The sequence below is a fragment of the Chlamydomonas reinhardtii genome, chromosome 12, assembly GCF_000002595.2.
Source record: "Chlamydomonas reinhardtii strain CC-503 cw92 mt+ chromosome 12, whole genome shotgun sequence".
Lineage (NCBI taxonomy): Eukaryota > Viridiplantae > Chlorophyta > Chlorophyceae > Chlamydomonadales > Chlamydomonadaceae > Chlamydomonas > Chlamydomonas reinhardtii.
The window spans coordinates 6,497,803-6,510,362 of NC_057015.1; the positions used below are offsets into that span (position 1 = coordinate 6,497,803).

Below are 12,560 nucleotides of genomic sequence, written 5' to 3' on the forward strand. Positions count from 1 at the left end.
AGAGCGCTACGTGACTTGGATGGTGATGTGGACGAACATGCCGGCACATTCCAGAGGCCAAACGTTCTGCAAATACCCTAGTATATGCATGCTGATGTGTGATAGTGCTTGTGCTATTGGGTAGAGCGTTTGTTTGGGCGTTCTGGGCGCGGAGACGAAAGCCTTGGGGACCCCGGGACGGAGGACCCTAAACTTTGGGGGCCCATCTAGCTCTCGCGCGCTCTCAGCAGCGAAGCACATGCCCTGGCTGGCACACGGGGGCAACTACCATATTGTATTTACACGCACCGGTGCACGTCAGTGGATTGTGCCGTTTACCGCTGAGCTTGACTAACCTGCGTTGATGCCAATCGAGTAAATAGCGATACCCCGCCTTACGCCATCACCATGTAGAATACGACCCTGCCAGCCAGGGGCCTGGGTGGCGGAAGTGTGCTGACGCCCGCCAAGATCATCTCAACGACGGGAGACGGGGAATGCAACACGTTACGCGACAAGGTATGGCAGGACATTCGTTATGTGCTAAACACAGGCTAAAACGGGTCGTGACGGTGTGTGACGCGGGTGACAAGAACCATTCTTAGATGCAGCTAAACTGTGCAAGCTGGCAAGAGTACTGCTGCAGTATGAATAATGGGTAGTGTATTGACACAAGGATTCCTTTCGCGTGGGGCCCACGCGGGCCCGCCCTGACAGTCACTTGCGATCATTAAAATTACGTCACGTCATCGCGAGCCGGCAGTCAGGTGACCGGCTGACCCGAAGCTGGAACTTTACACGGTATGCGAAGTCCATGTTTGCAGTATGTCTAGAAAGCCTTCAATAGTCTTTGATGGGGCCCCTTGCAGCAGCTTCGTCCGGGGAGGCGCGCGAACGTGTTCAGAGCCGAGCGAGTCGGAGGTCCTGCCGACATAGTTTGGTTGCACGCTGGACACTGTGCTTGTAACAGGTTTTGCACTATTTGTTTAGCCGGCGCAAGTGCATGCCAACGAGTAGACAAGGAAGACTGACCGTGTGCCCGTCTGCCAACTGAACTGGAGTCTGTGACTGATAGCATTTGCTATGTTTTAATGTTGCTAGTGGTAAGGAAAATTGCGCGCGTGTGGGCGTAATCAAGACAGTCGGTTTTGGCTCAACGACGTCACCAGAGTTACACCACATGGTTGTTTGTGCAGAGATTAGCAGCACACATATGAAGATGTCCAATAGTTTGCAGTAGGTCGGAAGGTGCGCTTTCAGGTTGAGCAGGACGCAACGCCCTGCGCCCACGCTCGACAGGTCGCCACCTCAAACCTGACCGCATCCAGCTTTGAAACACAAAGCCTGTAGTACACATTTAAGGTGGCGATAGGGCTGGAAACCAGTGGCTGAGACCGGGCATCAGTGCTACCCGCTGAGTCCAATCTTGACGACCCGCAGGGGCATACTTCCGAGCTTGGCGGCCGCCTGGCACAAACCAGCTACATATACACTATACTGCAACGCCTTACAAACATAGCTTGCATCCACACCAACAGCATTCTCACATAAAGCTCCGAAGGATCATTTGTGGCGCACCAACCAGAGACCTAGCCCAGAGCACTTGTCAGCAGCGATATCAAAGTCATTTTGTGGCAGCTAGCGTTTTCCTGCTGGACAGCGAGCCTTGCGCAGCCTGCGTCAGCAGAGCCCGTCCGACCCGGCGGTGCGCGGACCCCGCACGCGGGCCTCGTATAACCCTCCGACGCTGCGCAGCAGAGCTATGGTAAGCTGCGCTGCGGACTCGAGCTGAGGGAATGACAAACGGGAGGTGCGAATGCGACAAGCCACGTACGGGCCTGGTGTCTTGACGCCGGGCTGAGCCGGCTGAGAGGGTGTGGCGAAGCAGCTGCAGTATACTGCGAGCTGGCAGGCTCAACAGGAGTCGAGGCGCTGCGCGAGCTTGCGAACAGTACACGGAGATTTGACAACCGGTGTTGTGCGGCCGACTGTTCGCAGGGCGCTCTGGAGGCGCTAGCCGCGGTTTGCGCGGAGGAACTGCAATCTAATCAAAGATTGGCGTTAGTGGACAGCACTGGGGTGCACTCGGCCGTAACCGGAGGTGAGTTGGGCTCGCCTTCTTCTGGGGCGGCACAAAGCGGAAACGGTTATGCCAGCGGCCCAAGACGCGAAATTCATCATACAATCCCAGATTCCTGCGTCTGTCACCTTCATTGCTACTCTTTGCGATTCACTGTGGCGCGTGAACGGTTTTTCGCGACGTCTCTGGGGTTCGCACTTCCTCGCTCTACGATAACGTGTGCGCCCCTTCTGCGCCTGAAGGCTCCTTTTTGGAGCCTGTTCCATCGCTAACTGATTACCTGATGCTTTGCTCTGCAGGTGGCTACCTACAAAACTACCAGCACCTCGTGCAAGTCCTGGCCGCACATGCGGCGAAGCAGCAGCAACAGACCGCGGTCGGGCCCGGTGGACTGCGCCTGCAGCTGCCACTCCAGGTCCAAACGCAATTACAGCACCAACCTCAGCAGCAGCGGGCGCCAGTCATTCTACACCAGCAGGGGCGGCCAACTCAGCCAGTGATCGTGACTCGACCGCCCACACTGCCGGTTCCCGCTGCACTCCCGCCCGCTGTCACGTTTCGGCCTCAAACCCAGCAACTTCAGTTGAAACGGCCAGCGGATTCAGCGATGTCCGAGGCTCGTGGCAAGCTGGAGAGCGTCGACGTGCGACCCCTCAGCCCTCCAAGCAAGCCTTCCTCCAAGCCCCTTATCCCGGGAGGGCCTTGCGAAAACCCCGTAAGTCTGGGATTCGCGGCCATGATGGCATATGTTGTACAGGTTTTGCTGATGTTCAACTTTTGCGAGATTTTCTGGCTTCGTGGTCAGTGGTCATCTGTTCCTTTCCGCTGTACCTGACGTCACCTGGCCTGTCGTACACTTCGCAGTACTGCGGCGTGGTGGAGGCCCCTCAGTGGCGCCGCATTGAGAAGAAGCTGGTGTGCAACCGCTGCGGCATGTACTACCACAGGCACGCGCGCTTCCCCGACTGGAGCTACTTCGTAAGTGTGCAAAGTGCAGGGTATCTTCCGTGCTTACTTTCGATGCGGCGACTTGTTTGTTTGGTGGATTGATGCGAGCTCATCTTGACTTGACGTCCTGCTCACGCCCCGTCTTGCAGAGCGGCCTGGCGAACAAGAACTCCACGCGGCACGTGGTCATCACGCATCGCGGCCGCGAGGGCCTGCAGCAGAACCAGCCCCAGCAGACGCAGTCGCAGCAGGTGCAGATACTGTCAAAGCCGCCGCTGCCGGCGCACATGCAGCAGACGCCCTCGCCCCTGGCCTCGCCCTCGCTGTCGCCCGCGCTATCGCCCAACCTGCTGCACGTCCGCGACCCGGCGCCTGTGCCGCAGACGCTGGCACAGGCCGCGGGGCCGGAGGTGGAGCAGCACGAGCAGGCCGCGGCGCCTGGCGGCATGAGCGACGGCAATCTGTCGGAGCTGCTGCGGCAGGCGGGCGCCTCGGCTGACCTGGAGGCCGTGCAGCGGCTGCTCACCACGCCCGTGCGGCAGCTGGACATTGACACCATCCGCAAGCTGCAGGCGCTCCTGGGCGAGCGAGTGAGGCAGCAGCAGCACACTCAGAACCGCAGCCCGCCGATGTCGCCCAGCCGGGAGGCCATGGCAGCAAAGCCGGGTCAGCAGGAGCCGCCCGCCTCGCCGCAGCGCGGCGCCAGCCCCGGAAGCCCGCGCTCCGACTCCACGTTTGCGCCGCCCGCGCATGCGCTCGACGGCGCGCCGGCTGTGGCCTCGGGCCGCGGCGGCGCAGGCGGCAGCGCTGTGGCCGAGGCGCGGCAGGTGCCTTCGGGTCCCGCGCGCTCTCCGCTGCGCACACCCCCGTCATCGCTGCTGCAAGCAGACAGTGTGACGATGATGCAGCTTGGTCAGCAGCCGGCCACGGGCTCTGCACTGAGCCCCGGCGGCTCCTCCCTGCATGGTGCCGCGAATCGCGCCGGCGCGGATGCGTGGGAGGCATGCCGCACGGCTGCGGCGGAGCAGCGCAGCCCGCGTGTCTTCACGGACGCTGAGGTTGAGTCGGTGAGCGCCGGTCCCGAGATGCATCCCGTCAAGCGCATGCGCGTGACACCGCCGCCCGCGGCAGACACCTGGGCCGTGGAGCCGGCGCGGCGCGTGCAGGTGACGTCGCAGGCTGGCCTGCAGCAGCAGGTTCTGCTGACCCACATGCTGCTGCAGCAACAGCAGCAGGAGCAGGACAAGGCGCTGCGGGCGGCGGCAATGCAGCAGCAACAGCAGCGCCAGGCAGCCGCAGCGCGCCAGCTGGCAGCGGCGCAGCGCCAGGCGGCGGTGGAGGAGGCAGGCATGCTCATGGCCCAGCAGCAGCAGCAGCAGCAGCAGCAGCGCCGCCGGGCGCAGATGGCTGCTCAGTCTGCAACTCCCGCTGGTGCGGGCGCGGCCGGCCGCTCTCTGATGGAGACCATTGCGGCGGCTGCGGCGCTGCAGCAGCAGCAGCACGGCCCCTCGCGCGGTGGCCAGCAGGAGCAGCAGTGGCAAGAGCACCAACAGCAGCAGCAGCAGGAGCGCGGGCTGCAGGGCGCCATGGGCGGCCTGCTGATGCGCGACCTGCAGCAGCGGGCCATGCTTGTGCACCACCATTACCACCAACAACAACAGCAGCACCAGCACCAACAGGCCCAGCACCACCAACAGCAGCAACAGCAGCAAGGTGGTGGCCAGCGGCGCCTGAGCGGCAGCGGCTACTCAGCAGCACCGCAACTGCGGCTGGTTGCCCTGGACGGCAGCACCGCGGCGGCAGCTGCGGCCCGTGGTGGCCCGGCCCGTGGCGGCTACGATGGTGGCTACTTGCAGCAGCAGCAGCAGCAGCAGCAACGGGAGCAGGGCCGCAGGAGCAGCCAGCAGGGCTACTTTGCAGGCGGTAACAACGGCGGCATGTCGCAGGCGGTGGCCGGCCGTGGCGCGGGCCTGAGCGAGGCCCAGGCCAAGGAGCTGCTGAGCGCGCTTCTGGCACGGCGGGCTGGCGGCGGCGGCGGTAACAATGCGGATTTCGAGGCGGCTGCACTGGCAGCTCTGGCAGCGGCCAAGGGCGCAGGGCAGATGGGCGGCGGCGGCAACAACCCTGGAGGCGTGGCAGCGCTGCTGCCGGTCCTGGACCTTGGCAAACCCTCTGCAGCCGTTGCATTCTGAACGAGGGTGTTTGCTGCAGGACAAAGAACTCTTACGTGTCTGAAACCGAACAACCGAGGGGCAGCGATGCTGGCTGGGCTGGGCTTAAGCGACATGCAATTATGCTTCCAAGCAAAAATTAGTTGTTTTTCTATGACGAGCGGGGTTCTTGGTGTGTGTATTGGTCTAGTGTGGATGTGTGGGTAGTCCAGCAGGTGGCGGTACAGTAATGAGAGGTTGGCTTTCATGACTTGGATTGCCGTGGTAGTATAGGGGCAGCTGCAGCTGCATAGACTTTGATTCATCTCCTGGATGCGGAGCCCATCGCATCTGGCACCAGCTTGCATTTGTTGCTCCAGCGTTTTTCCGCAATGCGCGTCGCTACGGTATCCGTCCATAATATCTTTATTTGGCGACAGGCTCACCGATCCGTCGTCTTGTATCACTATGAAGTTTTGGAAGATTAGTAGTAGGAGGAGGCGAGGCAAGAAGAGATAGGCATGTGGCACGACTGGGAGCATTGGCTGCAACTCCCCTTAAATGAACAGATGCGCGTGATGCCTTTGAAATGGGCCGGATGGGGCGCACCGTGGCGCAGGCCCTGCACGGGTCGAATGGCTCTTTGCCGAGTGGGTTACCCGCAAACAATGTAAGACGAACTGTCCCAACAAGACCACTCCTTGATGAGTTAAGCGACCGCCCTGCCCTTCTGCATCAAGCCGACCACAGCCATATCCAGATACCGTCAGTACACAGCGCAGCAGTTGGAGGGAGAAATGCTGGGTAGTCAATGCAAATGCCGGTTGCGACGGGTTGCGAACTAATCACACGGCCAGCTGCTTGTCACAGTAACATCAAATCACTAATAGCGCATCAAAGCTCCAATATCACAACTGCGCTTTACCTGCAACTTCTAGTCAGATGACGGATCGTAGCCTCAGGTGGGCCAGCACGCAGGAATCATCCACCTCAGCCCACACTGTGAACTGTATGTCACTGGCCGGAACCTCCACCTGATCCCGACAGCCCCAGTCGCGACTGCAACATGTTGTTGACATACTGCGACGTCATCTTGCCCACTGCGTCGCCAACCACGCCGCTCTGCACCAGCCCGTTGGCCACGCCCGTCACGAACTGTCCCGTGCGCGTGTCCTGCAGGTCCGACAGCAGCGTGCCGCCCGCCGGCACCCCGCCGCCGCCACCACCGGCAGCACCAGCTCCACCCCCGCCGCCGCCGCCGCCGAAGATGCCTGAGGCTGGGTTGAATAGGGCTGGAATGGCGGCGGCGGCTGACGCGCCACCGCCGCCGCCACCCGCGCTGCCAGGGACTCCTCCTCCTGGGAACAAGGTACCGCCCAGTAGATTGGACAGCTCCTGACCGTATGGCACGCCGGCCGCGGTGACGCCACCCGAGCCACCAGCAGCCCCAAGGAAAGCGCCCAAGCCGCCCAATGGAGGCATGGAGCTGGACCCACCGCCGGCACCGCCACCGGGTGCTGCGGACGTGAGGGCAGCCAGCAAAGCACCGTTGCCTGCGCCGCCGCCCGCGCCACCGCTGCCGCTGCCGGCCAGGGCTCCAAGGCCGCGGCCGCCCAGGCCCCCCATGAGGCTGCCCCCCATGAGGCTGCCGCCCTGTGCGGCTGTGAGCTTGCAGTCGCAGGTGCTGGAGCACCACTGGGTCACCTGCAGTGGGGAGGTGAGGGAGGAGGGCGGAGGGTGGGAAGGGACAGTGGGGAGGAGCGTGGGGGAGGAGTGGAAGCTCATGTTGTGCGCGCCAGGCCTTCGTAGCGATGTGCATCCAGTAGTAGGCGCGGTCGCCAGCAGTACAGCAATGCCGTGCCGGTGGAGGCCCCGTACCCAAGCGCGTTACGTGCAACACCTTGTACAAGGGCGCCCGTGGCCTCACAGCCCCCACAGGCCCGCATGCCACACCCAAACACACACACACACACACACATGTACACATGCACGCACACACCTGCTTCTGCACCCAGTCCACGTCCTGCATGGCGGGCGCGTAGCACTGGCCCATGCGCTTGACGGCGTCACAGCCGCCGCCAGAGGAGCACAGGCCTGTGGGGGGCATTGTACTGTAGTGATGCCTACATGTAACACTTCTAAGAACGGTGCCCTTGGTACCGGTTACCCCTTCCCCCCACGTTGTGCCCACCCGGCTCCTCACCGGGGCGGTCGGGATGGCAGCCGTCCATGGAGTTGCACACCCAGCCGTTGGAGGCGGCCGACAGGGCGCCCACCTGCGCCGTCACCGCCCCCGCCGCGCCCTGCCCGCGCGCCTTGGAGTAGCCCTGCACGCTGAACTTGTACTTGGCGTCGTTTACCAGCCCAGTCACATTGGCGCAGGCTCCCTTGGAGATCTTCTGCTGCGCGCCGCTGCTGCCGCCGTTGGCATCACGGAAGGCGGGCCCGCTGACCAGCACTGCGGACAGGCGCCATTCGTCCACGCAGGCGTCATTGCCCACGCCGTCCCAGCACACACGCGCGGCGTTGTCCAGGCCCTGCACGCGCAGGTTGGTGGGGTTGCCGGGCGCGACGGAGGGATCGCAGCGGTCGGAGGGCGTGGCCAGGACCTGCACGGAGTGGGTTAGGCAGGGCCGAAAGAGGGGGGGGGAGATGTTAGTGGCTTGGTGCCAACCCCAAGGGAGCTATGGGCCCGAGACCCGAAGAACTGAGATGGGAGAAGTGCGGCAGTGAGGGCGGGGCAGCGAGGATAACAGGCAGGCATCGTGAGGGTGTGCGAGCGAAGCTCTTGTGTCATCAACTCGTAATGCCCCTCCCCCCACCTTGGCAGTGCCGCCGCCCAGGTACTTGCTGGCATAGGCCTGTGGGGACAATGCCACACAGCAGATGATGCCAACATTCAACAACAGGGAAATGGCCCACCGCCTGTTCCTGATCGTGAGACAGCCACGAACCCGGCCCTCCTGATGGTTGTCAGGCAATAGGGCACGCACCTGAACTGCGAAGGCGTAGGTGCGGCCATTCATCAGGCCCTCCACCACCGCGGACCGAGCACTGGTGCTGGTGCTCTTTGAGGATGGAGGTCCAGGGCGGTGGTGTTTGTGTTGTGTGTGTGGCGCGAGGCTTATGTCAAGTGAGGTTTTCTTGTACTACGCGGCCTTGAGCGCCACAGTGCAATACGACCCGCCCTAACCTCCATCCGGAGACTCTGGACAACGCTGCCGCATTTCCGACGCCCCTTACTATCCGCGACCCAGGGGCCTAGGCATAAGCCGCCACTAGCGCCGCTTCCTGCGCTTTCCCTCCGCCGGCACACACACCATGCCCTGTTGCCCACCTGCAGGCTGGCAGGCAGCGCGGCGTCCATGACGTTGACAATGTACTGCGACACACACGCGCCGTCGGCCGGGGGCTCCCATGCCAGCAGCACCTTGCCGTCCTTGGCAGTGGCCTGCGGGGAAGCCCATGTTTGGGGTTGGGCCACGGAGCGGGCTTCATGTGTGAAGGCTGCCACGATGATCGATTGCGCAACAACGCCCCCCAGTCCCGCACACAGACACACATCCTGTAGCGCCCCTACTGGCAGAACCACCCTCCGACTTTGGGTGTTTGGGGATTGGCTTTCGTGCCAGAGCAGCACGGCGCTTCAGGCTTACTCCACACTTCAGAAGTCAATGTCCATTCCATAAGCAAATTGCTCATGGGCATATGCACTGGCCACTGACTCCCAAAGTGCGAAGTGAGCCCTCAAGACGCCTTCAAGCCCCAACGCGAACGTTTATAAGCGCGCACCCGGCCGACGGACCCCTGCTGGGGCTGCTGGCCTGCGTGCTGCAGCCGCACCTTGAGGTTGGACGGCGGGCCCGGCACCTTATCGATGCAGCCCACGCTGCCGCCCACCAGCACCAGGTCCTGACCCAGGGCCGGCAGCGTGTGCAGCAGCACCAGCGCGAGGCCGCTGAGCGAGGCCAGCGCGCCCAGCAGGCCGCGGGCCGCGTACACACGACGCAGGCGCGGCGTGGCGCGGCGGGTCATGTATGTCGATGAGTGTGGCGGTTTTGGCTGGTTGTGGGATGTGCGTATGGGGCCCTGCCGCACGCAGCTACAGCGCGTGCTTGGTCAGTGTGGCATGGGAGGGCTGCTGTTTGCTCGCTCAGGCACGGCTTGGGTAGCTTTAGTGGGACGATGTAGGATAGAGAATCGGAAAGCGGGGTATACGGGGCGAGGACGTGATAAGAGACACTAACTTCCTGGGGTTTCTGATCGGGGATGACAGGTGACAGAAGGAAAGCAACAAAATGACAGAAACCCCTGCCGATCAATACGCCACGCTTTCCATATGCTACATGCAGCTATGTGCAAGAATGGCGTGTGACCGGCGTCGTGGCTGATTGGGGCCAGGTGGCCATGCGACCCAACGCAGGTAGACCCGTCAGTTCGTGGCTGGGACCCAGGGGCGGCAGAATTGCCTGCCTTGCACTCCCGCGGCCGTGGCACCCACCACACCTACGGCAATTGAGGTCAGGGGAGGACCTTCCCTGATTGAGGTCCTTCCCCGGACTCCATTATGCGGCACCAGGCGGCCCTGCAGCCGTGTGGGGATCATGAGCTCATTAAAGGAAGGGCGGTACAGTCATCTTAGAGCGCACCCATTATTCAGCTTTCCATCATTCTCTGTCATCAGCCCCTTCGTGGAGGTCCGGGTACACCACGCCCGCCTTCAATACAAGTTGCCCGCTGAGTCGGGAAAAGTGGAGGTGATGGGAATGGACCCGCCGCGAGGGGCGAGGGTCTTTTGGCACGCCGTGGAGCTTTTGGAAAAGGTTCATTTCGCCTAGCCACAGCTAATACAGTAAGCGATCGCTGTAGTATCTTCACTAGTATTGCAACACATTCGAAGGAGATATCAAGCTAAGTACAACACGCGTTGAACATCAGAAGATGCTTTGTAATCGCCAACGCCTGCTACTTGAGCAAAAGACAAGTTACACATTAAAAGCACCGACAAAGCGATTGGCAAGTAAACGTGGGTGCTGCCAGCAGCAGACACGCACAATTGCCAACTCAAGCAGCGAGGCTGCCAGCACCAGCGGTGGGAATGGGGCCGCAGGGAGATGCTATCTGGTCGGCGCGGGCCCTGGCCCAGCTGACTATCTAACGGTGCGTCGCAAATATGCCGATGTGGAAGAAGGCGCGCAGAGCTGTATGCTTGTGCCCGGGAAAGGCAGGGATGGGGTGCGGGCCGTGTGTGTGCACTCAACGGCATGGGAGGGGGACTACATTCATCCGAGGGCACTGGCATGACACGCTTGTTCCCGCCTATAACATGTACGCGCGCAGATGCGGGCGGTCAAACTGATCGGAGCAGCAGACGCTATTGTGTACGATGACCTGGGCTGCGAGGTGCGAGATGGGCTAAACGCGGAGAGGGGTCATGATAAATGGCGGTTGGGGCAGCGGCAGTCTGTCGTGTCTTGCGACCCATATAACTGCTGGGCACCCTTGCTTGGTCGGACTGTTCCTTCTTGTAATGTCGCATTCATATAACACCTCAAACTTGATTGGCGAATGGAATGCCTGCCTGCCTGCCTGCCTGTCTGCCAGGATGCACTGAGCTATGCGCGGCCCACCGCCGCGCTGGTGTATGTGGGCAAGCGCGGCGGCAAGGCGGAGAGCCTGAAGCAGCCGCAAATTGACCAGATCATTGTGGACCTATGCAGCCAGGTGCGGTCATGGAAACATTGTACGGTGATCGCACGCTATTGCTTGTGTGTTGCACATAGGCTCAAGTGAATGGAAATCGCGTTGACCGTGTTTTGGATGCGGTGGGACTCTCGTGAGGCGTATGTATGTAGGCGCATCTTGACACGCCCACACACCGGTTCCCGATTCCAGGGCAAACAAGTGGTGCGGCTCAAAGGAGGCTGCCCGGCGGTGTTCTCACGAGTAGCAAGCGAGGTACACAAGGGGAGGTCGCCTGCAGGGGCAGCCTCGCGGGCAAGGCCACTCACGATCAGCACTCCCCACAGTCCCTACGGACAACGCACCTGCAGCCCTCAACTCAACTTTCAAATCCCATTCCGGCATGCGCCTTGCGCCCTCCCCAAATAAACCCATGAACCATGGGCCCATGACAGATGTCGGCCCTGGACGCCGCCGCCATCCCCTACGAGCTAGTGCCGGGTGTGTCCTCCGCTCTGGCCGCCCCGCTGTTCGCCGGCGTCCCGCTCACACACGTCAGCCTGAGCCCCTCGTTCACCGTGGTCAGCGGGCACGACGTGGCCGGCACCGACTGGGTGAGTGCCGGGCGGGCACTGCTGGGCGGGTACCGGCCGAAAGGGCGGGCGGGTGATTGTGGGCTGCTGCATTCCGCCTGGAGCTGCAGCACACCCTCCTGCCTCGTGGCACATTCTTTGAGCACCAACAGATGTCCCCTCCGCAACTGGCACTCACGGGCTACGGCACTATGAGTTCATGATGCCATCAACCTTTGACCGGCTGCTGCTCGCACACTGAACGCAGGCGGCGTTCCGGGGGCTGCCCACGCTGGTGGTTCTGATGGCGGGTCGTAACCTGGGGCAGATAGCCCGGCGGCTTGTGCAGGACGCGGGGTGGGCGCCCGATACACCTGTAAGTCAACCTAGTGGCTAGTGTGGCGGGTGGCGTAGGTGGTGGCCAATGGGCCGTGGGCCGTACGCACTTCGACCTGACAGTAACTTTGAGTACAGGCGCCGTTCCGAATCCCGATGTTGCTACCGTTGTTGCAGATGGCAGTGGTGCGCTCGGCTGGGCTTCCCGAGCAGCGCACGTGGCTGACGAGCTTGGGCAGTGCTGAGGCGGACCTGGTGGAAGCTGGCCAGCTGTCGCCATGCATTGTGGTGGTGGGCAAGGTGGCTGCGACCGGCAACTACGCACGAACGTGACAGCGGTCGGTTATAAGGAGGGACTGCCTAAGGCAGGCAGTGCTGTCCACGCAGTGGAATTCTTCATTGTGTGCGGGCGGGGGGGGGGGCGGCGGCGGCGGGGTTTGATGGATCCTGCCAGACGGGCAGCAACGTGGCAAGAAGTACTGGCACGGCTTAGCCAGATGTCGTAAAAGGCAGCGCAATGTAAGAATGTTAGCATGTAGGAGGTTGCTGCTGGCGACGGGCCAGTTGCCGACGGGGTTGCGGCGTCGCGCGCCGCCGCCCAGCACCTCGGCATGCGGGGCTGTTCAGGGGGAGGCTACTGCACGGCAAGGACTGTATGTGCAAGGGAATGGAGAAGTAACGTGCACCGGCGACGGTTCCACCGCGTGTGTGGGTGTGCGTGTGTTTCCGTCCATCTGAGCGTAGCGTTATCGGAGCAAGGTCTTATGCCTCATAAGGTTCTGCGGCAATGGGGCGGCGCAGGGGCGAAGATCG

General features: G+C 62.1%; 3 protein-coding genes across 3 annotated transcripts; 2 read left to right on the forward strand and 1 right to left on the reverse strand.

The window, feature by feature from the left end:
- The first annotated feature begins 1,205 nt into the window (after window positions 1–1,205).
- Window positions 1,206–5,843, forward strand: CHLRE_12g538550v5 (uncharacterized protein). Its single transcript, XM_043068697.1, has 5 exons — window positions 1,206–1,744; window positions 1,978–2,080; window positions 2,359–2,774; window positions 2,924–3,037; window positions 3,157–5,843. Exons 1-5 carry the CDS (start codon window positions 1,742–1,744, stop codon window positions 5,197–5,199), a joined length of 2,679 nt encoding a protein of 892 aa, XP_042918792.1. The 5' UTR covers window positions 1,206–1,741; the 3' UTR covers window positions 5,200–5,843.
- Window positions 5,844–5,859: 16 nt separating this feature from the next.
- CHLRE_12g538600v5 (uncharacterized protein) lies at window positions 5,860–9,485 on the reverse strand. Its single transcript, XM_043068698.1, has 7 exons — window positions 9,001–9,485; window positions 8,495–8,608; window positions 8,151–8,225; window positions 7,980–8,018; window positions 7,361–7,766; window positions 7,157–7,251; window positions 5,860–6,861 (listed from the first exon to the last, which is right to left on the reverse strand). The coding sequence occupies exons 1-7, from the start codon at window positions 9,190–9,192 to the stop codon at window positions 6,172–6,174; spliced, it is 1,611 nt and encodes a 536-aa protein (XP_042918793.1). The 5' UTR covers window positions 9,193–9,485; the 3' UTR covers window positions 5,860–6,171.
- Window positions 9,486–10,015: 530 nt separating this feature from the next.
- On the forward strand, window positions 10,016–12,527 carry CHLRE_12g538650v5 (uncharacterized protein). Its single transcript, XM_001692914.2, has 7 exons — window positions 10,016–10,317; window positions 10,498–10,560; window positions 10,762–10,881; window positions 11,053–11,115; window positions 11,295–11,453; window positions 11,680–11,787; window positions 11,925–12,527. The coding sequence occupies exons 1-7, from the start codon at window positions 10,099–10,101 to the stop codon at window positions 12,078–12,080; spliced, it is 888 nt and encodes a 295-aa protein (XP_001692966.2). The 5' UTR covers window positions 10,016–10,098; the 3' UTR covers window positions 12,081–12,527.
- Window positions 12,528–12,560: the final 33 nt, after the last annotated feature.

What these genes read in the sequence shown, in the direction of transcription:
- CHLRE_12g538550v5 (XM_043068697.1), top strand. An exon ending in GCACTCGGCCGTAACCGGAG is followed by an intron (nt 2,081 to 2,358) that starts GTGAGTTGGGCT and finishes TTTGCTCTGCAG; the next exon opens with GTGGCTACCTACAAAACTAC. An exon ending in GAGGGCCTTGCGAAAACCCC is followed by an intron (nt 2,775 to 2,923) that starts GTAAGTCTGGGA and finishes TACACTTCGCAG; the next exon opens with TACTGCGGCGTGGTGGAGGC.
- CHLRE_12g538600v5 (XM_043068698.1), bottom strand. Translation starts at nt 9,192, where the DNA reads ATGACCCGCCGCGCCACGCCGCGCCTGCGTCGTGTGTACGCGGCCCGC. An exon ending in GCCCGCCGTCCAACCTCAAG is followed by an intron (nt 8,609 to 9,000) that starts GTGCGGCTGCAG and finishes GCTTCCCCGCAG; the next exon opens with GCCACTGCCAAGGACGGCAA. An exon ending in CCTACGCCTTCGCAGTTCAG is followed by an intron (nt 8,019 to 8,150) that starts GTGCGTGCCCTA and finishes TTGTCCCCACAG; the next exon opens with GCCTATGCCAGCAAGTACCT.
- CHLRE_12g538650v5 (XM_001692914.2), top strand. Translation starts at nt 10,099, where the DNA reads ATGCTTTGTAATCGCCAACGCCTGCTACTTGAGCAAAAGACAAGTTAC. An exon ending in GCCCAGCTGACTATCTAACG is followed by an intron (nt 10,318 to 10,497) that starts GTGCGTCGCAAA and finishes GTACGCGCGCAG; the next exon opens with ATGCGGGCGGTCAAACTGAT. An exon ending in GGTGGGCGCCCGATACACCT is followed by an intron (nt 11,788 to 11,924) that starts GTAAGTCAACCT and finishes CCGTTGTTGCAG; the next exon opens with ATGGCAGTGGTGCGCTCGGC.